The sequence below is a fragment of the Rhipicephalus microplus genome, chromosome 7 (assembly GCF_043290135.1).
Source record: "Rhipicephalus microplus isolate Deutch F79 chromosome 7, USDA_Rmic, whole genome shotgun sequence".
Classification (NCBI taxonomy): Eukaryota; Metazoa; Arthropoda; class Arachnida; order Ixodida; family Ixodidae; genus Rhipicephalus; species Rhipicephalus microplus.
In genome coordinates, this window is record NC_134706.1 from 53141937 (window position 1) to 53165359 (window position 23423).

Here is a 23423-nt window from a genome sequence, read left to right on the forward strand (position 1 = left end):
TTCCCAGAGAAGGCAAGCGTGTGAAGAAGAGACAGAAAATCAGGGGGGGCTGATGAGATTAGTAAGTTGGCGAGTATAAAGTAGCAGTAGCAAGCACAGGACCGAGTTTACTTGCTGAACATGGGAGAGGCCTTTCTTCTGCAGTAGGCGTATATATACCAAAATGATGATGATGAGTATGGTGGTGGTGGTGATGATGATGATGATTATGATGATGATGATCCTTTGGTGAAATCAGCTCCCAGCTAAAGGCAGTAGGAAAGCCTTCATGTTGATGTAGGCCGGATGGATTCTAGAGCTCTAGCGAAGCGTCAAGGTCATGTAGTCTGGTACATCGTATGTATGGTGCGTTCCACACATTCAATGTGAGACTGCGGGCTATTTGACAAATCTGCCTCACGGCGTCTGTTGAAATCCGAATCGGAAAGATGTTTGCTTCCCGATGCGACGCGCGAGCAGCATTAGCCGCGGAATAATTCCCGCTGATACCGCCAGGCAACCACTGAAATACAATGTCGAGGCCTTTTCGTATTGAGAGGTGGTCAAGTTTCACGGAGTCATGTGTCAACTATTCGTGACATCCGTGTCGAAGAACTGACCGCAGGCACTTTATTGTCGGTTTTGAGTCAGAAAACCCAGCCCAGTCACTCAGTTTTTCTTCAGAATCAATGAGTTCCAGTGCACAACGTAGAGCCACGAGTTCTGCTGCCGTAGACGTCGTCGCAGGCTTAAATCGCAGAGGTACCCCTTGTGATGGTGTAACCACTGCTTCACCAGAACTGGACGACGTAGCCGAGTCATCTGTGTAGATGCGCATGTGATCACTGTAGTTCTCGTCCAGTATATATGTAGTATCATCATCATCATCATCATCATCATCATCATCATCAGCCTGACTACGTCCACTGCAGGACAAAGGCCTCTCCCATGTTCCGCCAGTTAACCCAGTCCTGTGCTTGCTGCTGCCAATTTATACCAGCAAACTTCTTAATCTCATCTGCCCACCTAACCTTCTGTCTCCCCCTAACCCGCTTCCCTTCTCTGGGAATCCAGTTAGTTACCCTTAATGACCAGCGGTTATCCTGTCTACGCGCTACATGCCCGGCCCATGTCCATTTCCTCTTCTTTATTTCGACTATGATATCCTTAACCCCCGTTTGTCCCCTAATCCACTATGCTCTCTTCTTGTCTCTTAACGTTACACCTACCATTTTTCTTTCCATTGCTCGCTGCATCGTCCTCAAATTAGGCTGAACCATCTTTGTAAGTCTCCAGGTTTCTGCTCCGTAGCTAAGTACCGGCAAGATAGAGCTGTTATATACCTTCCTCTTGTGAGATAGTGGCAATCTACCTGTCATAATTTGAGAGTGCTTGCCGAATGTGCTCCACCCCATTCTTATTCTTCTAGTTACTTCAAACTCGTGGTTCGGCTCTGCGGTTATTACCTGCCCTAAGTAGACATATGTATATGCAGTATATATGGACTTAATTGTGTTAGGGCATGTGTTGGTAGGCGTGATTTTCTTTCTGGGATCGTTAAGGGAACTCGTGGCCGGCTCAAGCCCTAAAAAGGGAGCAGTGGCTTCCACGCAGGTGCGTACATCACAGTAAATTATCAACGGTACTTGAGCACACTGGAACCGTGTGTCGTGCGGGGACTTTCTGCAGCGAGGCTCGCCAGGTGGTGGGAAGGGGTCCTGGCATAATGCCTGAGGTGCCTACGCATGTTCTCGGTGATAATGCGTATCTTGATTGAGTAATCTTGTGCGGCGGCATTGGTTTCAGCCGTTGAGGCCCTGCGGGGTAACCCAAAGGCAAATCGTAAGTGCTTGGACTTGAATGCTCTGAATTGTGCCCAGGTTATATTCTTGCCGGCGCTACGCAGTTCCGGTAAGCTGTATTGCAAGAATCAGAGGAACAATACCCCGTACAGTGAAAGAGAGAGATAAATATGCAAGGAAAGGCAGGGAGGTTAACCAGACGCACATCCGGTTTGCTACCCTGCACTGGGGAAGGAATGAAGGGGAGAAAAGAGGTTGTAGAGAGATAAGAAGGTACACACAATCACGAGCGCACTCGAGGGAGCACACACAGTCTACAGGCGGTCGCTCAGGTTTGTTGACTTTAAGTAAAGTAGCAGTGCTTTAGTCGCTTTCTGCGCAACTGAGGCAGATGCCCAAGGTCCTAGAATCTTCTGCACACAAAATGGTCTGGAGTGAAGTTGATTCAAAACCACCCGGAGCTGGCATCGCTGTGTGTCGTAGCAAGCGCCGCTGCACAGGACGTGTTCAATGGTCTCTTCAGCTCCGCAGTAGTCGCATGTAGAGGTGTCTGCCATACCAATGCGAAAGGAGTAGCCCGTATAGTTGTAGCATATATGGCACGGGCACTTCCCATTTTTTTCCTCATCCGTATAAAATAGGCACACCATGCAGGGATTACGTGAGAGCAGTGGGTTGTCAAGTCTCGCCATTCTCGTTTTGGTGAAATTTGACTCGGTGGTAATCCTTCCAAGATAGGATTCTGTGCCGTCAATCTCTCTGCGCTGTAGGTGAATTGCCAGAGATGTAAGTGGGTATCGCTGATCAAAGCTTGTGCGAGGACCCCGGACCGCTCTCCATATAGGCGACAGAGGCTTTCGCGGATCAAACGACTCGCAGAAGAATGCCCAGCGTCACCAAGCCAGTTTATCCATGTTCCACTGCATTTTCACTTAGGTGCGTCTAGCCAGCCTCAAATATATTATCCGTGCCCTCTGTCCATCTTTACATACATACTGCAGGATGACACATTGCACGAAGTTTCTCAAGCCCGATGTCTGAACCAGGTCGCATGTAACCAGTCAAAAACGAACGCGTCGTATTTTGCAGGTCCTCCCTTATCGAGGCCTCTGGGTTAGAGTATGAGCCGTCGCTACAGATTTGTAGACACTTCAAAGAATGCATGGGGCAATAACAGGCTTATGTTTCCTAAATGCCGGACGTGGGTGGGATGGGGAGTTCCGCAGCCGGACTGTCTATGCAATCAGAGTGAAGTGCACAGAAGAAGCTTGTCATTGCCGCGATGAAAATTTGCAAGTTTGGGCAAGCTCCGTTCTAGCATTGTATACACTGTATGTCTAAAGAGAAATTCAATCGCTCCTTAGGGATGCTTTGCTTCGCCTCCAGAAGAAGGAAAGGGGGAGGCTGCGGCTGGTGTAATCGATAACGCCGCTGCTAACATTCCTCCTTACGGTTTATATATTCAATTTAAACCAATAAAATATATTCGCTAGTTCAGAGCAATCTATGGCATACCGATATATGCATTTCATTTATCATCCTCCACAAACAGCTGATCGCCATTATTGTTAGCATACCTGATACTCTGCTTCATATCGCTGCTGACAACACACCACACTTTCAAACAACCAATCCACGCGTTATTATGAAATAACGACAACAGTGAATGCTTCTCTTTCTATCTAGACAAGCGGCTCAGGTCGCAGGCCCATCTACAACATCTACCACATGACGAACGCCATCTGGCAAGTGGACGAAGGCATGGAGCTGGGAGCCAATGCCATCGAGTCTGACGTCACATTCGACAGTAATGGTACCGCGGTCTGGTTCTTCCACGGCGTACCGTGTGACTGCGCCCGTTGGTGCGAACGTCACGAAAAAGTGCCGGCGTTTCTGCAGTATCTCCGTCGGACCACAAGTAAGATTTTTCTTTGCTCGTCCGACTTATGTTATGAACGAGTGTGTTTCGTCCTTTTGTTAGATTGCCGGGCACAATTATGGCCAATTGAACAGTTTAATTGTGGACATAGAGACTGCTGCCTTCTTCAACGTCACGACCACGTGACAATGTCAAGTTATCCACTTATGTGTCGCGGAGACTCGACCATGCAAAGACAGTCCATGAATTTCTTTCGGAGGTGGCGTCTTCAGTCTTCTTTATTTCCCGAACCGTAAGAGAATTGAATGCTCTATCACCTAACATTGCGAACATATTGGACAGCGATGTGTTTAACAACACTTTGTGTATATGAAATTACTTTGTTTTTTTTTTCTCACTGCAACCCCTCTGCTGTAGTGTCCATTGGGGTGATACAGGTATATTTTATTAAATAAGTAAATAAACAAATAAACAAATAAACCTTGAGGTTTATTAACGTCCCGAAACCACCATATGATTACGACAGACGTCGTAGTGGAAGACTCCGGAAGTTTCGACCACTTGGGGGGACCCAAATCTGAGTACACGGGACAACAGCATTTTCGCCTCCATCGAAAATGCAGCCCGTATTCGATCCCACAACCTGCGGGCCAGCAGCCGAGTACCTTAGGCACTAGACCATCACAGCGGGTCTATAAATAAATAAATAAATAAATAAATAAATAAATAAATAAATAAATAAATAAATAAATAAATAAATAAATAAATAAATAAATAAATAACGCCCTGTTGCAAGTGAATACCAAGTAGGTGTATATCTGACGCACTTACAGGCTTCGACAGGTCGCGTGTGGAAGTTTAGTTAAAGCACAGATTTTTTTTTTTTCAGACGGGGGCAAATACGAAAACAACCTGGCTCTTCTGTTTTTGGATCTCAAGAGTACTACCCTTTACGCGGACAAAAAGCACGATGCGGGCGTCGACGTCGCGAATAAGCTTCTGAATCATCTCTGGCTCGGAGGTAAGCAAAAACAGTATGCCGGCGACGCCCAATGAGCTGGCAATTATTGGCCAATAGTATTTGGACGCGTGAGTTGCACCAACGCCTCTTTTACCTATTTCAATGCCTGCGCAAACAAGCCCTTCTCAACCGGTGCCATGCCTTAGTTCAGGGAGTGGCCGTGACGCGACGCTGCATGATGGGTGAGCAAAACGTCAGGAAGCCTCTAGGGAACACAGACATGCTAAGCAGCGGGGTGAACTGACAGATGATGTTGAAAGAAAATGGGCAACCTTTCTAAGCTGTAGAAGGGATGCATCCCTTCTGATCAATGAAAAGATTAGAAGGAAGGGAGCTCAGTGGCTGGCAGAAGTACATAAAAAAGATAAAAAGGCAGCTGCGAAATTTTGGAACCATCTAAACTCCCTAAGAAATGAGACGAGCCTAGAGCAGAGTTTTATAACTACAGCCCAAGGTGCTAGGCTAGAAGGGGACGAAGCTATTGAATATATAAGAACAAGGGTGACAGAAAAAATTCAACAAAGAAGTACTTTATACACCAAAATAGACGAGGACTAATCAAGTGGTACAATGGCTCCATTTTCACAACAAGAGTGGGAAAGGGCTGAGAAAAGGGTTCCTAGTAGTACATCAACAGGCCCAGATCGCATTCCAATTAGGCTGATAAAGACATTAGGTCCGAAGTCTAAGCAGGCTTTGAGAGAGGCAGTGAGCAAAATAATAATCGATGGTGAAGTTCCCGACGGATGGAAACTTAGCAGGATGAGCATGATCTATAAAGGAAAGGGGGCCAAAGCTGACATAAACAACTACCGTCCTATAACAGTGACATCAGTGGTCTACAGGCTGGCGATGCAGATTATAAAGGAAAGACTTCAGGCGTGGATAGAGGATGAGGGGGTGCTGGGGGAAATGCAGAATGGGTTTCGGAAACACAGGAGGTTGGAAGACAATCTGTTCTCACTGACGCAGTGCATCGAAATAGCAGAAAAGGAACACAGGCCCCTGTGGCTAGCATTTTTGGATATCAAGGGAGCGTACGATAGCGTGGTTCAAGAGGATTTGTGGGGAATACTGGACACACTAGGCGTGGAACATGTAGTAACTAATCTTTTAAAGGGTATCTATAAAGGTAACAAGGTAGTTATAAAGTGGGAAAAAGAGGTATCCAAGCCTGCAGAGGTAAAACGGGGGCTTAGGCAGGGGTGCCCCCTGTCACCCTTATTATTCATGATGTACCTACAAGGATTAGAGGCAAAATTAGAGGGAAGTGGACTGGGCTTCAACCTCTCTTTAGTCAAACAAGGAAAACTTATTGATCAGGCACTACCAGCATTAATGTACGCAGATGATATAGTGCTAATGGCCAACAACAAAGAAGATTTGCAGAGATTGATGGACATCTGCGGTAATGAGGGAGATAGGTTAGATTTTAGATTCAGTAAGGAAAAATCAGCAGTCATGATTTTCAATGACAACGAAGGTAGTGAGCTTAGAATACAGGAGGTCACGCTAGAGATAACAGATAAATACAAATATCTGGGCGTATGGATAAGCAATGGGACCGAGTATCTGAGGGAACACGAAATATACGTGACGACTAAAGGTAACAGGAATGCAGCAGTAATTAAAAATAGGGCACTGTGGAAATACAATAGGTATGATGTTGTGAGAGGAATATGGAAAGGGGTCATGGTTCCTGGGCTGACGTTCGGCAATGCGGTCTTGTGCATGAGATCAGAAGTTGAAGCAAGATTAGAAATTAAGCAACGTGGAATAGGCAGGCTTGCTTTAGGAGCTCACGGGAATACACCAAATCAGGGAGTACAAGGTGATATGGGATGGACATCATTTAGGGCAGGGAAGCTAGCAGCAAGATAAAATTTGAGAAGCGATTGAGAGAAATGGGGGAGGAGCGTTGGGCTAGGAAGGTTTTCAGCTATTTGTACGTGAAGAATGTTGATACAAAATGGAGGAAGCGAACCAGGAAGCTGACTGGTAAATACTTAGAAAACAGCAGGTGGCCAAACCAAAAAGAACTATTGGTTAAGAAGAAAGTGAAGGAAACGGAGACTGACATGTGGAGAATGGGCATGATTAAGAAGTCCGCACTAGAGATCTATCGAACTTTTAAGCAGGAAATTGCCAAGGAAAAGATCTATGATAATACTCGGGGTAGTTCTCTACTGTTTGAGGCCAGGACGGGAGTACTGCGAACCAAGACATATCGGGCCAAATACGAAGGGGTAGACACAGTATGCAGTGCGTGTGGAGAGGAAGAAGAAACTGCCGAACACTTGATAATGTTCTGTAAAGGGCTTCACCCTATAGTTCAGGATGATGGCGCAGAGTTTTTCGAAGCACTGGGGTTTAGGGACCGAGAGGGCAAAATAATCTTTAAGCGGGTAGACTTAACTAGAAGGAGGTTATCTGATTGGTGGCTAAAGTCAAGGCACTAGTGAAAATTAAACTCTTCACCGCAAAGTACGAATCCTCAAACTCACTTTTTAAGGAAAAAAAAATAAATATAGTTTTTGGTTCATTAGGTATTACGGCTTGGTGGCGCTAGCCACCGCCCGTTCTAAAGGGTACAGCCATATCCATCCATCCATCCATCCATCCATCCATCCAACCATCCATCCATCCATCCATCCATCCATCCATCCATCCATCCATCCATCCATCCATCCATCCATCCATGCATCCATCCATCCATCCATCCATCCATCCATCCATCCATCCATCCATCCATCCATCCATCCATCCATCCATCCATCCATCCATCCATCCATCCATCCGCTAAGGTCCCTACATGAAACAAGTTGTTTTCATCTAGGGACCTTAGGTGGCGCAGCTAGCGCTGCCTGAGTCACAAGTGCGTTCGAACGCTTTCCGCGGGAGACGCGGTATACGTGTTTCCCATCCCAGTATCGTATACGTCTGTCAGACTTGTTCCCTCGTGCTCCTTCTTTGTGGCTTGAAGCAATGCCGCCGCCGCATCGCAAGGCTCTTATACCCGTGACACACGGGCATCCTAAACTCCTTTAGACAAAGGGGACATCTTCCGGGCAGGCGGTGCAGTGACACACGGCAAAGAAGTAACTCCTCTCCGGCAAAGATCCTGTCTACTTTTCGGCCCGGAAAGGAGTACTCACAAACACCCGCGTGACATCACTAGCACCTGGAAAGGCGTACTCTCAAACGACCGCATGACGTCACTAGCACCACGTCGAAATATATGAGCACACAAGGTAGAAGGAAAAGCACTTGACAGGAAAGACACTGAACTTACAACTGAGCTTTTATTGGAAACATGCATTGCACGAGCACACAAACGCGCAGGCGCAACCAATTATCACTACAAAGTGCTACAACCCCCCCCCCCCCCTTACTTAAAAGAAAAGGAGGTATACGTTTATCTACTTCAACAGCTCAAAAGAAGACACCTCTTTTTCAGTTATTGCTACCGAAGGAACATTGATACACCTGCTTGCGTTCGCCCTAATCTGTTCTGTTCCATGATTTTTCTGGTCAATCTGTGTTTAGATTTGCCCAGAATTCTTGTGCTGCCAAACTGCGCATTGCACCCACAATCCCTGCAGTGCTTCGAGAAGTGCGTGCCACCTGCGAGAACCTTCAAGGACGTCGCATGTTTTCGGAGTCGATCATTCAAACAACGACCCGTATGGCCGTGGCACTTTGAAGTGATAGTTGGTTGCGCCTGCGCGTTTGTGTTCTCGTGCAATTGATGTTTTCTAATAAAAGTTCAGTTGTAAGTTGAGTGTCTTTCCTGTCAAGTGCTTTTCTTTCTAGCTTGTGCGATCATATACTTCCACATTATGTTGTACCAACTGGCCCAGCCTTCCGCATTATTCACTAGCACTCCCATGGCAGCGGCAGTTGCTGCGTCTGGTGCCGCGTGTGATCGGCGCAACTCCTTTCTGTAAATGGTCCCTTTTGGCGACAAAAGGGGTTCACTTCAAGGTACTTCACTTTTTCTCGTGTGTCACGGGCATTAAAGTCGGTGAATGCAGTAGCGTTGCAGCGACACTTTCCTCTTGATTGCCCGCATAGCGCCACAGAACGGCGACATGCTATCACGAAACACCATATCTTTGCAGTGCCAGCATGACCGCCAATATTGCGAATATGAGGAAAGCAAGACGCCACCTAACGGATCTGCACACAACTGACCAAAGAATTATTTCATATAATTTGCGTCGGGAGGTAGCAGAGTTGCGCATAGGTCCGCCATCTTGCCCGCTGAGGCGTCGACGTCATGCATGACAGCCACCCCTTTCGAATGTAGGAGCCGACGCGGCCCAGCGGCTCCGTCAGCTTTCTCACTCGTTCATAATCTGTCGCTGGCGCAAAGACCTTCACTTCGAAGGAAAAAAAACGAAAGCTCGAACAAATAATTCCTTTGGATAATGCTGCTGCTTTAGCTTGTGTGATAGCAGCCACTTTAGGAAGTAACCTTTCTGTTAACCACAGTAACCTTTCTGTGGCAAACAGGACAACCTTAATTTAATTTGTCAAGAGCCGTGAAAGGATTCCTGATCGATTAAGTTCCGCTCGTTTCGCGTAGTTTTCCACGCAACGCTTTCAACGACTGAGTAGGTGGCTCGATAAAACAATTGCTAGAACTATCACACCGTTCTTTACAAATTATAACGCAAGCAAGCGAAAATCTTCGTGATATAGGTGTGGCATGAACTAAACACCCTGTAAGGCTTGGAATGCAATACCGCACAGTGCCTGTACTGAATGATAATAATATGTGGGGTTTAACGTCCCAAAGCCACCATATGAATATGAGAGGCACCGTATTTGAGGGCTCCGGAAATTTCACCACTTGGGGTCTTTTAACGTGCACCCAAATCTGAGCTCACGGGCATACAGAATTTTCGCCTCCGTCAAAAATGCAGCCGCCGCAGCCGGGATTTGAGCGCGCGACATGCGGGTCAGCGGCCGAGTACCTTAGCCACTAGACCACCTCGGTGGGGCACTGAATGATACTGTTTGACCCAGTTATAAATTTTGACGGAATTAGTGCGGTACATGAGTTCTCGTTGAGGCCTAGAACATGTACACGAAATCCTAGCCATATAGTGATTCACTCTAAAAAACATTAAACTCGAAAGAAAACACATAAATGAACCTATTAGCAAAATCATTTTTCGTTTTGTTAGAGCCATAAAAAAGTGAAATTAGTTGCCTCAAATGCAAGTCTGCTGTCAAAACGAAGAATTCTTCATGTCACTGCTGCAACCCCCCTGCTGTAATGCCTTCGGGAAATGCGGGGTAATCTTCGAATAAAGACTAAGGAAGCTGCAACGTGGTGTTCAGAAACTCGTCTTTCGACAAAAGGACGCAGGCCACGCTAAGACAAACGGAGCCTAAAGGACGAAGGTTAGAAAAGCCTGTGTACTACTCGTCATTCCTATGCTACAGCTAGAACGCCATGTCCAGCAGCTCCTTGAGACACCAGCGTCGAAATTCCGCCTAGTGTATTTATAGAAAAGGTTGAGCTACTGTTGAGGTGTCGCACTGTGATGCAGATAGTTACGGGGCTCACTTTTCTATTCTTTTCTCTTTTAAAATTCACATGAGAAGCATCTAGACTTCTTTGTCTTCCTTGAATAAACCATGACACGCAATAAAAATGTGTCGTCCCCTTCCAAAGCAAAAAAAGGAAAAAGCGCTACCATTCGTTTAACTTTGTTAACTAGCGTTTCAACACGACCCACCTTTCTTTCAACTATTGCGATGATTTGGAGCCATCACGTTTACCTGCTAATTTGCCCTATGTGCTTAGGGCAATGTTGCTTAGGGTGACTCATAGAGCAAGTCGGTATTAACCAAGTTAATTCAACAACTTCATATATATTTATACCGGCTGTGGCGGCTGCATTTCCGATGGAGGTGGAAATGTTGTAGGCCCGTGTACTCAGATTTGGGTGCACGTTAAAGAACCCCAGGTGGTCAAAATTTCCGGAGCCCTCCACTACGGCGTCTCTCATAATCAAATGGTGGTTTTGGGACGTTAAACCCCACATATCAATCAATCAAATTAACTTCATATATTCTGAACGTAACAAGTATGTGTGACCATATATGTTAGTTACGACTACAAACACTCTAAAATTTGTCTTTTCCCTTTTCGGTACCGCCTTCTGCCGTTTTGGTAGGGGTAAAACAACCAGTATCACCACAACGAGAGCCTACGAGATATACAGGGTGTTTCAGGTAACTTTAGTTAGAGTTTAGAAGTATACCGGCACACGCAATTACGACGCGACGAAATGCATGTTGCTCACCACTGCCCGGAGTTAGACTATTTTTTTGCGTTCTCAAATACTATTTAATTAGATATGTTTTTTCAACTAACTTTTCAAGAAACGAAGATAGATGAAAAATTCCATTGAGAAAGTTGTAGATCGGTTTGCAAAACATCCGATTCGACAGTTTCAAACCTTATATCTGTTAGGTACTAGTGTTTTTCTGCTAATTACAAATGCCCGTGAAATACAAAAATACCACGTGATAAACCCGCTCGTGAGCCAGTGTGCACAATGATTCTAGTGCTCCCTAACGTTACACATACGAACGACCATAGCATTTGCCCCATTATGCTGTCTCGGCACGTTTTTAACGATGGTGGTGGCTTTGCGACGAACACGTTTTGCTATCGGCCACAGAAACAATAACCGCTGTTACTGCTCATCGCTGTCAAAAACCGGTGCGAGGGAAGCGTGTCGTTGATACGCGGAACGTTAGGGAGCACTAGAATTATCGTGCGCACTGACGCGCGAGCGTGTTTGGCGCGTGGTATTTTTTTTTTTATTTCACGGGCATTTGTAATTAGCAGAAAAACACTAATACATAACAGATATAAAGTTCAAAACTATCCATTTGGACGTTTTGGAAACTGATCTACAACTTTCTTCTTGAAGTTTTTTATCCATCTTCGTTACTTCAAAAGTTAGTTAGGTAGATCTAATTAAAATTATTTAAGAACATACAAAATAGTCTACCTCAGGCTACGGCGAGCAACATGCATTTGGTCACGTCGTAATTGCGTGTTCCGGCATATTTTTAAACTCTGGCTTAATTTACCTGGGACATTCTGTAGAGCTGTCTCGCGAATTCCCCGCTAGAGAAAGCCCGCATGTGCCGTGACATGTGGAGAACGTTGGGTTGAATATAAGTGATTAAATGCACCAAAGTCCAGTAGATCATCGTGAACGAGAAGAGTGCACTCGCTTCATGACTTTCTAGTGCTGCCAATTTATTTGAATTCGCCAGGGAATGAAAAATAAGGAAACCTTTGGATATTGTGTAGCCTTAAGTTTATATGTCGTCTTTATGAGACAAAGGGGAAAATGATCTTAACTTTATAGTAAAAAAATGACCAAGTATCTGCGTTCTCTACTGCAAAAGACGTCGAGAGACGATAGTCTTTTCTCTGAAGCCGTTGTATGAGATATGGACTCCCTCTGGCAGTAATGTAATGAAACGAGTGTTTTAGGTGGGGGGGGGGGGGGAGCTCCTTAGGGTGTGGGTCCGTCCTTCCTCCGTTGGTGTATGTAGCCATCTTGCAAACATTCCACTACACCCTATCACCAATCCCCCACTTCAGCGACGAATAAAGCCAATACTGTTGAGAAGTAGCCAATATGAAATGCAAGATGGCCGTGTACTTGCATACTGGTGCGCGTCAAAAAAACATAAATTTTCCCACTGTATTCATCCTTTTTTTTCCTACGTGACCGCCTATAGTTCCACTTGTGCAAACTGCCCCCTATTTCGTCCTCACTAACATCCCACTACGCCCCGTCACCGACCCATCATTTCACCGACCATAAAGCTGTTATAATGAAGGGAAAATGAAAGCGACGTATAGATACCACTTACCAATAATAAAATTTCTTGTATAAATATATGCAGTGTTTGTCACGTCTTTGATGGTGTAGTGGGTGATATTCGCGGATGGTTCACAGTTTAGCGATCAAACCCTCCAGCGCTTCGCGCCACTCATCAGCATTCGCTCCGTGGATATGCTGTGACCTTTTTAGAACGCAATAAAACTGGTAGATGGCAGCACCATGTCGTTTTAGCAATAATAAGTAAGAAACACCTGCATTTCCGTTCGTAGCGTCGCATTGTCAGCGCAGCGTAATAAACACTTCGGACTTTAGAATGGCGCACCTATGCATTTTTTGAATAAATAAACACACTACCTAATGCTCACTAATTGATGTTGCGTCTCAAATATGCGTATTATTTGCTTTCTAACTGACAATGTTCACAAGTATAAACGCAGTCGCGAGATTGAGATGGTGGGCATTGCCCAAGGGGTGAAGCTGTCACCGGGTTTCTGAATTGACACACAGACAGACATTTGTGCGTTGAAGCAGCCAAAAAAGACTATCGAACCCACAACTATTGAATAACATGTGCAACGGTGCTACGCGTGGCTTCTGGGATGCGAAGTGCAGATAAAATACGTATCGGCTTGCGTTTAAATAAGGAATGTCGCCTTCGGCTGGCGGCACGTAGTCAACGTGACTATTGTTCATTTCTTATCTCAGTTTTTGTTGCGCAGTCCCTATCCAGAAGGCGCTGAACGTTCTCCTGTGTGTACACAGCGTGGACGATAAGGAACTACTCTGGGGAGCGATCACAACCATCCTTCGCCAAAGACCCGAAATGATCGACAAGATAGGTAATCATCCTGAAAAGAAGCTTCGCTTCTTTTTTTTCGTTGATAACGTATTTTACGCCGTTTATGGGCAATGTGGCTTCCTTGATATGAGGCAGGGACCAAGCAAAAACTTTATAGTATTTTCTGTATACTGCATAACAAAAAAAATTGAAGGGAGAGGGGGCACGTGCATGGTGTGCCAGCCCCTGGCAACGCCTCTAGTTAGGAGTCAGCAATCGGTCTCTCTCTGCTCCTAGGTTTGACTTTTTTTGTTTTCATTAATCAAGCGTAATTAAACCTAATGCACGTCTCGCGCTCATCACTGCATCGTCGGTGAGTTTGTTGTTGCTTCGTTCGTTATTCGTTCAGTTCAAGTGCTATACAGGAAGACCCCGCTGTCTATTGATGCACAGGGTTCGACGTTAGCAACAACGACGATCTCGAGAAGATCGGCAAATTTTACCGGAAACTCGGCATTGAAGGCCATCGGTGGCAAGGGGACGGCATCACGAACTGCCTTTCTTACGCACGACCGGCAGGAAGGATGAACAGCATCGTCAGAAACCGTGACTCTGATGAAGAATCGTGCTACGTCGACAAAGCTTACCAGTGGACCATAGACATCTGGGACCAGCTCCGTCTGTCACTCAGGTGCTGCTCTTGTTCATCATCATCATCATATTGAATGTAATATCTCCCTCCGCATAGAGCCTGAGCCATAATCCTTATATTAGCGGTTCCATCAACAAGAAGTCTCTCAGAAAGGCGCACGTTTCAACAGGTGGACCTGATTTCGCCAAAGGCGCGTTGCCATCTTTTTAAAAGTAACGCAACAATGAGGATGAAGTGCCTTACACGAGGACAGGTCTCCTTATTGAAACGTCGGCTTGTTTTGTCTGAGGCGCTTGTTTCTGTTGACCGATCTTATGCTTCCCAACTTTACGCTGTATGCTTCTTAAAAAAGGCACATAACAGCGTAAGGTGACCAAAGAAAAGAAGAACATGCGACGCCACAACGCAGTGTTCCTACAGCACCTTTATTGGCTAGGCGCTATTCGACGCAATAATCACATATACGAATTCTGAAAATTATCTTTATTTACCAGGGTGGATATAGATACCGAGAAAAGTAATTTGGAATACCGACATCAAGATACACATGCTGGAAGCCCGAAACATAAATAATGATGTGCGTTTGTCTTCGACGTAGCGAGATATTTCGGAGATATTTTGACTGAAAGGCCAGTAAGTATCCCGTAATACAGATACAACAATACAGAAACTCATTGTTTCTAATTATTACAGAATGCTGAGGCTCCGCAAAGATATTCGTTTAAGTAGAGCGAGTGAATGCCGTGAATATTGTTGCCGTGCGACAAAACTATCAAGTTGAGCAAATATCTCGAACTGATCGCGAACGCAAGTGAACCGATAAAAATATATGTACATTTATTTTGCACACAAAATGTCTTTGGCTGAGAATAGTGTTACTATAATGGTGTTGATAATATAATAAACGCAGCGAGCCAGCGAAGGCAAAGAAGAAGTAGACCACGTTCGATCATGGCGACGATGGCTCCTGGATGAGTTCTTCCGTGCCGTTTAACGTTGCAGAAGGGTTTCTTGAAGGGCTAGTTGGTACATGATACTGAGGAGAACAGCACAAAAACGGGACAGAGAAATATTGAACACGTGACACAAGCGACACAAGAGCTGTTTATCGTCACTAAGCGTCCACATATTACGTCCCGAGTTTAAGCACCACATTATGTGGACGCTATGTGTTAACTGGCGCGGAATAATTCAGACAGAAGCCATCTTTGTCATCATCGAACACGATCTACTTCTTCTTCCATGTCTTCACTGACTGGTTGCGTTTATTATATTTTCAACAAATGGCTCTTTCAAGCAGCACAATCTTCTCAAATATAGGCTGCCTGTCTCCTGGGCAGCGTCGATTCAACCTGAACTTGAGGTTATCAAATGACAAAAACATTGTCTTCAAACCCCTGCACAGATGAGTCCGAGCTCGATTTATAGTAAATAAATATCGGCTTCATGACCTGAAAGTTCTGAAGCATGGCGATATCGCTTCTCGGGTTACGTAGGGGCTACAGCTGTCCAACTCAGGATTAGGATTAGGATGTTGAAGGTAGCCGGCAGATCTAGACTTGCGAAAGCCTTGGCAACGAAAGCCTTTGGAAATTGAACACCCTGGTCAATGAATGTGTCTTCATTTACCTTCACTTCGTAATGAATACTGTTGCATGTAACCACATTGCTGGACGCACTGCAGTGTTCAACCATGGCCTCTTGTTATAGCCGCCAGCTAATCTCCGGCTAATCTCGAAGGCCTTGGCTCGACCTGCAGTTTTACGTACCGCTTCTGGCGAGCCACAACAAAAGTATCATTTTTCTTTTGCTCAAGTTGAACATGGCCGAAAACGGTCTTGCACGCTATTTTTAGCCTGGCATTTCATTCTATTCTTCTAAAAACAGAGATTAAATGACTTCAGTGTGAATGCATATTCAATCAGTTTAACTACGAATGATTACTATAACACACATAAATCAACTTATTATTCCGTCACTTTTTTTGAACTAGAATATTGAGTGTACCTCAGTAATGTGTCAATTTCCGCAATCGCAGACAGTTCTTCATTGGTGGCGTTGGAAAGGCCTGGAGAATACAATCGCGATACTCTCGTATCACTATATAGGGCAACCAGCTTTGTGCACGTCTCCCTGTAGCGGAATTCAATAATCATGTGCAATATGTCCCAGCTTCGTTTTGCGTCGAATCATCATTACACGCATTATTTATCATTATAATAATTTCACTTCTTTAAGTGGACACTGAAGTAGAAGAATTTCTTTCGCCTAATGGGTTTATAATTACGCAATATTAGAAAGACTGATCTAACAAGCCGTACCGACTATGTGTTGGCTATAGTTTGAAAATATTACATAATGATGTGTCAGCCCGTGGCGAGCACAGAAAACAATAAGAGACGGTCATGTGTTAGCTTGGTTATTAGCGATTACAAATAAAAATGCTGTCATAAAAAAAACGGAGGTCATCGATTCAATGGTTGTTGGCACGTGTACACATATAAACTTCCAGGTTGTTTGCTACAGAAGGTTTTGTCTTTTCCTTTCCCCATTGTCGCAGGAGAAACGTGGATGCCATAATCACGAACATGCCGCACCGCCTGGCCAGCATTCTCAAGGAGAGGGAGTTTCGGAACACGTTGCGGCCAGCCAACGCCTCGGACAACCCCTGGGCACGCTACGGGTGCCGCCACGACTGCGGCAGGAAGCCTTTCATCTCGGGCCACCTTCTCCTGGGCGCTGGCGTGCCCGATTAACTGATACCTTCTGAGTGTCGGGCAGTTTCGCTGGACCAGCTAGCAACATTATTACGCTTTTTTTTTTTCAAATCCCGTTCTACCCAATGCCGTTTTCGGCAGGGCTTTGGCAGGGGCCGGGACCGCCTGTGTTGCCAGAACCAAAGCCTCCGAGATCAAGAAATGTTTTGTGACTTTTCCTCTCAGGGAAGGACGCATGTGCAGTGGCGTCGTGAGTGGGTGGATCAGTATGTGGTGAACACGAAGTTCTGCGCGGTCAACTTCCCGGCGTGAATTCGCCTGCCGCTGGAAGCATCCGAGCACGCAGCTACGCATTCCGCTATACCCACTCCAGTTCTACCCAACGTGAAATCTGCAAAAAACAGCGGAACTGCGTTTCTCCGGTGTTTCAATTGTGATTTGTGTTGTGTGACATTTTGTGGATGCCTTTAATTAAGGTAATTGTAGAGTGCAGATGCATGAGAAAGATCGCATTGGGAGCCTGTGCCACGCACACCATTGCTTCAGTGCTTTCAGGACTTGTTCACCTTCAATCTCCACCGTTTGGCTTCGACAACGACGGAGCCAGTCACGTTAAATATCCGTGTATTGTGGAGCCGAAGCGTGGATTCGTTCTCTGGATTTCATGCCGACCGGTTGTGCCCCCGCAATCTCCGACGACAGCGCAGCTCTGGCCGGCGCTGGGCTCTCCCTACGCCATCTCCTGCCACCGACATGAGCTCTTGTCGAGTGGTGCCCCTTCCTCGGACTCCTGCGACCGTGTTCATCTTTTCTATCTCCCCTATACTTCCATCGCTCGCTGTCTTCGCGCCTCGCTCTGTTCTTCCTCTCTCTATATATACCTTTTAATCCTATCCTTTTAATCCCTCCTTACCCCACCCTTGTGAGCCACTGTTGAGGTGTCCTCCCCCTGAGAGACAGTTACAGGGCTCACTTTTCTCTTCTTTCCCCTTTAAGACTCACAGAAGAAAGAAAGAAAGAAAGAAAGAAAGAAAGAAAGAAAGAAAGAAAGAAAGAAAGAAAGGAAGAAAGAAAGAAAACTGGAGCGTGACATGCGACGCAGATGTTCGCCTGTCATCAGGACTATAGCCAATAAAAGCTCCTGCTGTTAGAAAAGCCTAAAAAAAAGGTGAGAGACATCTATTGCTCACTGGTGGCCTGCCGGAACTTTCAGCCAGAGTGGTTGTGCCTTTGAGGGATGTGAACCGAAAGGAACGCAACACTAATGAACACTGACTTATTGTTTTACCCAGGATCAGCGTTGGTTGGACAAGCTCGAAGGAATGAGAAAAAAGGAGTGTGTTTTGACGTACGGGTGATGAAAAACAATATGTGGCAAAATTGTGTGTGTTTACCCAAGTAGCCGCTTTACTGATGCTAAATTGACTTGGCTTGAAGGTGTACTCAAATGCATTATAAATATTTTCACAATGTTGCTCTATATAAAAACGCGAATGTCGAGAAGCTCCAGCAGTGCAATACAGTGCCTGGGAATGCATCGAGTGTATTTTAATACTGCTACCTTAGAAACACAGCTTAGGTTTCGATTTCGAGAGAGTGGCTTCTCGGTGAACGTTTCAGGCAGTGTGGCGTCACCTGCTGACAGCAGCTCGCGACTTAGTAGCGGTAGATCTGTCTACCGCTCGTGGCACGCTTAAACGACGATCTGGAAACTATGGTATGCTGACCTCGACAGTGATTTTTGCGATTGTCACTGCATCCGGGATGCAGAACCCGCAAACTGGCAGCAACTGTCTCGACTCGTCGGGGTAATTACTAATTACCGTTGCCCCGGGGCTGGCTCACTGATGCTCAGCAACGAAAAGCTTAAAATCGAAGTAAAACAATTTATACGTTAGCACAATAACGGGACGTAGAAATAATGGTTAACACATACGTCCCGTTTTGGCGCTGTTCAACTCAGTATCATGTACTAACTGGCCCTTCGAGACATCCGGCATCAAAATTTAAACTTCGACTTTCTTCACTAATAATGAACTTATGACAGTGAAACGTACGACATTAGAGTTATCAGAGTACAGTTTATCAATACGAAACAACTCATTGTTTCTACTCAGTGTCTCTTTTAAGAACCTTAGGAAGTCGCAATTGCCCCGCCGCAGTGGTCTAGTGGCTAAGGTACTCGGCTGCTGACCCGCAGGTCGCGGGTTCGAATCCCGACTGCGGCGGCTGCATTTCAGATGGAGGCAAGAATGTTTGAGGCCCGCATGCTTCTAGATTGAGGTACACGTTAAAGAAGTCCAGATGGTAAAAATTTTGGGAGCCCTCCAGTATATACGGCGTCTCTCATAATCATATCATGGTTTTTGCACGTTAAACCCCAGATAATATCATAAATATGAATTAATCTCGAATCGCCGGGATATACGGTCGAATCGAATGGGAGAAGTGATTCCTTAGTGCGGAGCACTCATAGACGGTTCACGATTTCCACAGAGCTCGGGCGCTGGTATTTCTTGCGGAGTGATGAATTGACGACGAATTTTCGCCGGCGAAACCAAAGCACCCAAGAACGAAACTGCCACACCATGGACGCCCGGAAGAGGGTGCAAGGTTGGGGCACAGAGGGCAGCGGCTCCCCAAGGAATTCATTATACTTTACAATACAGCAGCTGTAGAGTGCACCGCTTGATAAGCACACTGAGTTCGTGGCTTTCACTATTGCTACACAATATCGCACGTTACACACTGTTGATAATCTCCCCTCTCATTCACGACAAGTGTCCTGCCAGTACTGGATGACACCCCCCCCCCCCTCCTCTACCCTCTTCTTGCGGACGCACCTCCCTGCAAAAAGTTTAGCGCGGACGCCCCTCTGCCGGACCTTCTCGATGTGCCAAGAATGACGGCACCGTTTGTGAGAACGATTACAGGCGCATTACTATGTCTGCATTAAATAAGGAGCTTTAGAATAGCGCACCGCGAGCCCTTGCGGTGCGGTCGCTGCCACTGCGCATGCGTCGTAACGCGAGTCGGCGTTCGCGGACCGCACGCAGAAAATCCGAAATTGCGTGCGACGATCGCGGCCCGCATGTGGCCCGCAAGCGCTGGTTTCGAGGCTACGGTGTCGCTGCCATCGTGCGTTGCGGTTTGCAGCAGGACAAATGCTAGTCTAAAACTCATGTGGCGCCCGCCACGCATGCAACGCCCGCAGCGCTTACAAACGGTATTCTAAAGCTCCCTAATAACCTACGTGCGTCACGCGTATGCGGCAAACGCCGCCCGCAAACAAACGAAGAGAAGTATATCGACAGTCGATAACGACGGGCATTCATAGTTTTATTTATTTTTTATTTCAGACAACCCGTATACACAATTTGCCTAGGGAATTGACGTAAAGGAAAAGGAAGCCTGGCGAAGTGCCAAACCCCTGTATACAACGATACATAAGCGGTTATATATAGCAGTACAAAATTGGAATGCATACAATACCCACAAACATTAACAATTTTTGTTTCTGACATCAAGCCATTTGGCAAAGAAATGTACATAATTGTGAATTAGCACATAAAGAAACGAATGAGAGACTATTTATGCAGAATGGTGGCAGATAAAATAAAAGTAATTAACAAAACACAGCAGCACATGCAAGTTACATAAAATAAGGAGATGAACTGGAAGAGGTATGAAAGTCTGAGTTTTTAGGAGCAATGTGTGTATCGTCTTATTGAAGGCATAAATGGAGGAACTTTCTTCACTTAATGACATCACAGTGGGGTGTTCATTAAGGAAGTTAGTTTTTGTGTACCGTAATTTGTACGAAGCGTGTCTTTCTTGAAATTGATGTGTCGTGATTTTGACTGTGGGCACGCTCGTGAAACTTCCTCAAAAATTTAATTCGGTTATATTTAACTTCACGTTACATGATCATTGCTAATTGTTATATCGAATATTATTAATGACTAGCCGTTCATGTTTTTTAAAAAGGGGTCACATGCGAACGAAAGGATAGGAGTTCAATTTATCGCACAGGTGATTTTTGTTATAGATAGAAATAGCCGAGGTTAGTTTTTGTCGTCGTTCTTTATATGAGAAGGCAATACTGATGGTGAGAATTTATTTTTGCGTAATAAATCTGTCTTTTTAACCATACTGGTAATAAGTGACATAACGTGCATTGTACGCCAGCTGCTCGAGAGATGCTTTTTTCGTAAGTAATTTATATGCACAGGCCAATCTAAATATTCCTGAAAGAAGACACCGAGGAATTTATGAGACGTACCGCGTTCAATAGGCTGTCCCTGAAAGCTAAGAATACTTTTGATAGTGTATGTTTTGTTAAGTGGTTTTAAAACAATAAATTTTGTTCTTTTTTTGCATGAATAAATGGCAAGCGCCTTTCCGACCCTTAAACAATTTCGTATTTAGTTGGCATTTACGTTCCCAGGTGCTCGCTTCGTCTCCCCGTTTGTCACTTATGTATAGAACCAATGTAAAAAAGACAGCCGAATTATTCGCTGTTGCTACGGTACGTTCTTCCAAACCTGCCAATTATCTTCACCCACTTTTTTAGAAAAAAAAAGAAAAAATCGCAGGGGTCATTCACCTAAAACAACTCGCGAGATGCGTTTTGCTTTCTTTCCAAGTCGACTGAATTGATACTCCCCTTATTGCTTCGAATGCTTCCTACTCCTCACGTGATTTGCACTGCCTCTGTGATGCCCCTATCTTTCAATCAATCAATCAATCAATCAATCAATCAATCAATCAATAGATCCTCATGACAAGAATAATGACCTTTGTCCAAGCGGTGATCATAAAAAAGGAAAATTGCACTTTGTAAACTCCAAAGTGTGTCCGGCGAAAGCCTGAGGCTATTCGACTGACTTTGCCATCTCTTTTGCTTTCACAAAGACGTTTGGACTGTAGCTACACCAAAAACTTTTCATGGCAAACAATCATTGTCCTACAGACTACCTTCTTTATTAAACTTTGTAAACCGCGCAGATTTCGATCCTTCCTCTAAACAAAGCTATCAGATTAAACACTTTGCCCAACTGATACAATTTCCTCAATGATACATCTCTCAGAATTTATGCCCATTCTTTTCTTTTTATTATTGCCTTTCATGTTCATGCCACTTCATGACCATGCATTTGAACTATTCTCTTTTGATCTTAGCACTGTTTTCGTAAACTTCTTGTATTACTTTTTGTGATATTATACCTATAATGTTTATTTCATATTTGTTGTCTGCCATTCCTGCTGCTTTGTCAACTTGTAAATGGGGTCAGTACCTCGTCAAGCTCTTGAGCTTTTAGTCCTGAACTCCACCTGATCAAAAGAAAATAAATTGATTGATTGATTGATTGATTGATTGATTGATTGATTGATTGATTGACTGACTGGTGTTTTTACGAGAGACGGCATAGTGGAGGGCTGCAGGAATGTCGACCGCCTAGTGTTCCTTAACGCGCACCGACATGGCACATTACTCTAGCATGTCGCCTCCATCGAAATGTGACTGCTGCGGCAGAGATCGAATCCGCGACCTTCTCGTCACCAGCCGAGCACCTTAGCCGCTGCACCACAGTGGCGGGCTGACCAAGAAGCGATGTCGAGTGCCGACGTCATGAATTTTAGTGATCTGCGACATCGTGATGACGTCGCAGGGGGACGTGCGTTTGGATGCGAGCTCATTGCTCGTATGTGTTTTAAGCAAGGCCTTACCAGACCGTTCGGCCTCACCAATTGTCCCGTCGTACCATGCAGGACGCGTGGACGGGAGTGAAAGCATGTAGTCGCTTAAGGCTTTTCACCGTAAATGAGAGAAACTTCCAGTGCCCGAAAACAACGGCCAGTTTTTTTTTAACGGATGACGCTGACTTCAAGGGCGCCGTGAAGACGCGAAAGCGCTGTTTCTACATATAACCAACAAAGCGTATACTGCGCATCTATATATTTATATATGTAAGTGGTTATAACAGAAGAAAAGAAAAGTGCCGACCCGTAACTGTCTCTCCTTACAAGGACACCTCAACAGGTCAGCACAGGAATGGGGTACGGTGAATAAAAGATATAGGCAGGGAAAGATTGGAACAGAGAAAAAAAAAAAAGAGAGTCGAGGGTCATTCGATCTGCTTCCCGCAACAGACTCGCAAGCCCCCACGCGCCATGCGCAGCTGACTAGGAAAGCTCCCAAGGGCCGGAGAGGTCTATGTAAAAACCGTATACTACGTTGGACAGCTATATTGCGAAAGTGGAAGCCACCACGTGGACGAAAATGCTCCTTTTCCCTACTTTGTACAAAATGTGTAACAACACATCTGCTTTATTCCATCCATCGAATCATTTAGTCACGTGATATACATGAACTTCTAAAGACCTCCTGTATATATACTCTTCGCAAAAACATTGGTGTTTTCTTGAGTAAACATGAAACATGTAGCACTTTTCCGTGTTTCGTCACTGTCAAAAATGAATTTTAAAATAAAAACGCCTGAACTGTTTGAGTCACGTATGACAGGCGTCTTTAGATATAGAAAAAGGTGTTGCTTAGTAAAGGCCCGAAATGGTAATTTTCTGTGAAACATTTTGAACGGCCGAGTTTTAATTCCGCGGATGAGTGCTATGAGCCTCCATTCATAACGCGGCTGTGACATGTGCGCCACCAGGCCCCGTAAAAGGGGAAAAAAAAAAACTAACC

General features: G+C 45.1%; 1 protein-coding gene across 3 annotated transcripts in view; it reads left to right on the top strand.

Moving 5' to 3' along the window:
- The window catches only part of LOC119180039 (dermonecrotic toxin SPH), a 42701-nt gene extending 20611 nt beyond the window's left edge, over positions 1–22090 (top strand). For 2 of the 3 annotated variants that reach the window (XM_037431170.2, XM_075869185.1), the window contains exons 3-7: positions 3468–3699; positions 4550–4681; positions 13290–13409; positions 13802–14039; positions 16561–22090. In XM_037431170.2, coding sequence (XP_037287067.2) covers positions 3468–3699; positions 4550–4681; positions 13290–13409; positions 13802–14039; positions 16561–16756 — 918 coding nt within the window. In that variant the 3' untranslated portion in view covers positions 16757–22090. The remainder of the gene's footprint in view (positions 1–3467; positions 3700–4549; positions 4682–13289; positions 13410–13801; positions 14040–16560) is intronic. The other variant, XM_075869186.1, reaches the window with a different exon arrangement.
- The last annotated feature ends 1333 nt before the right edge of the window (positions 22091–23423 follow it).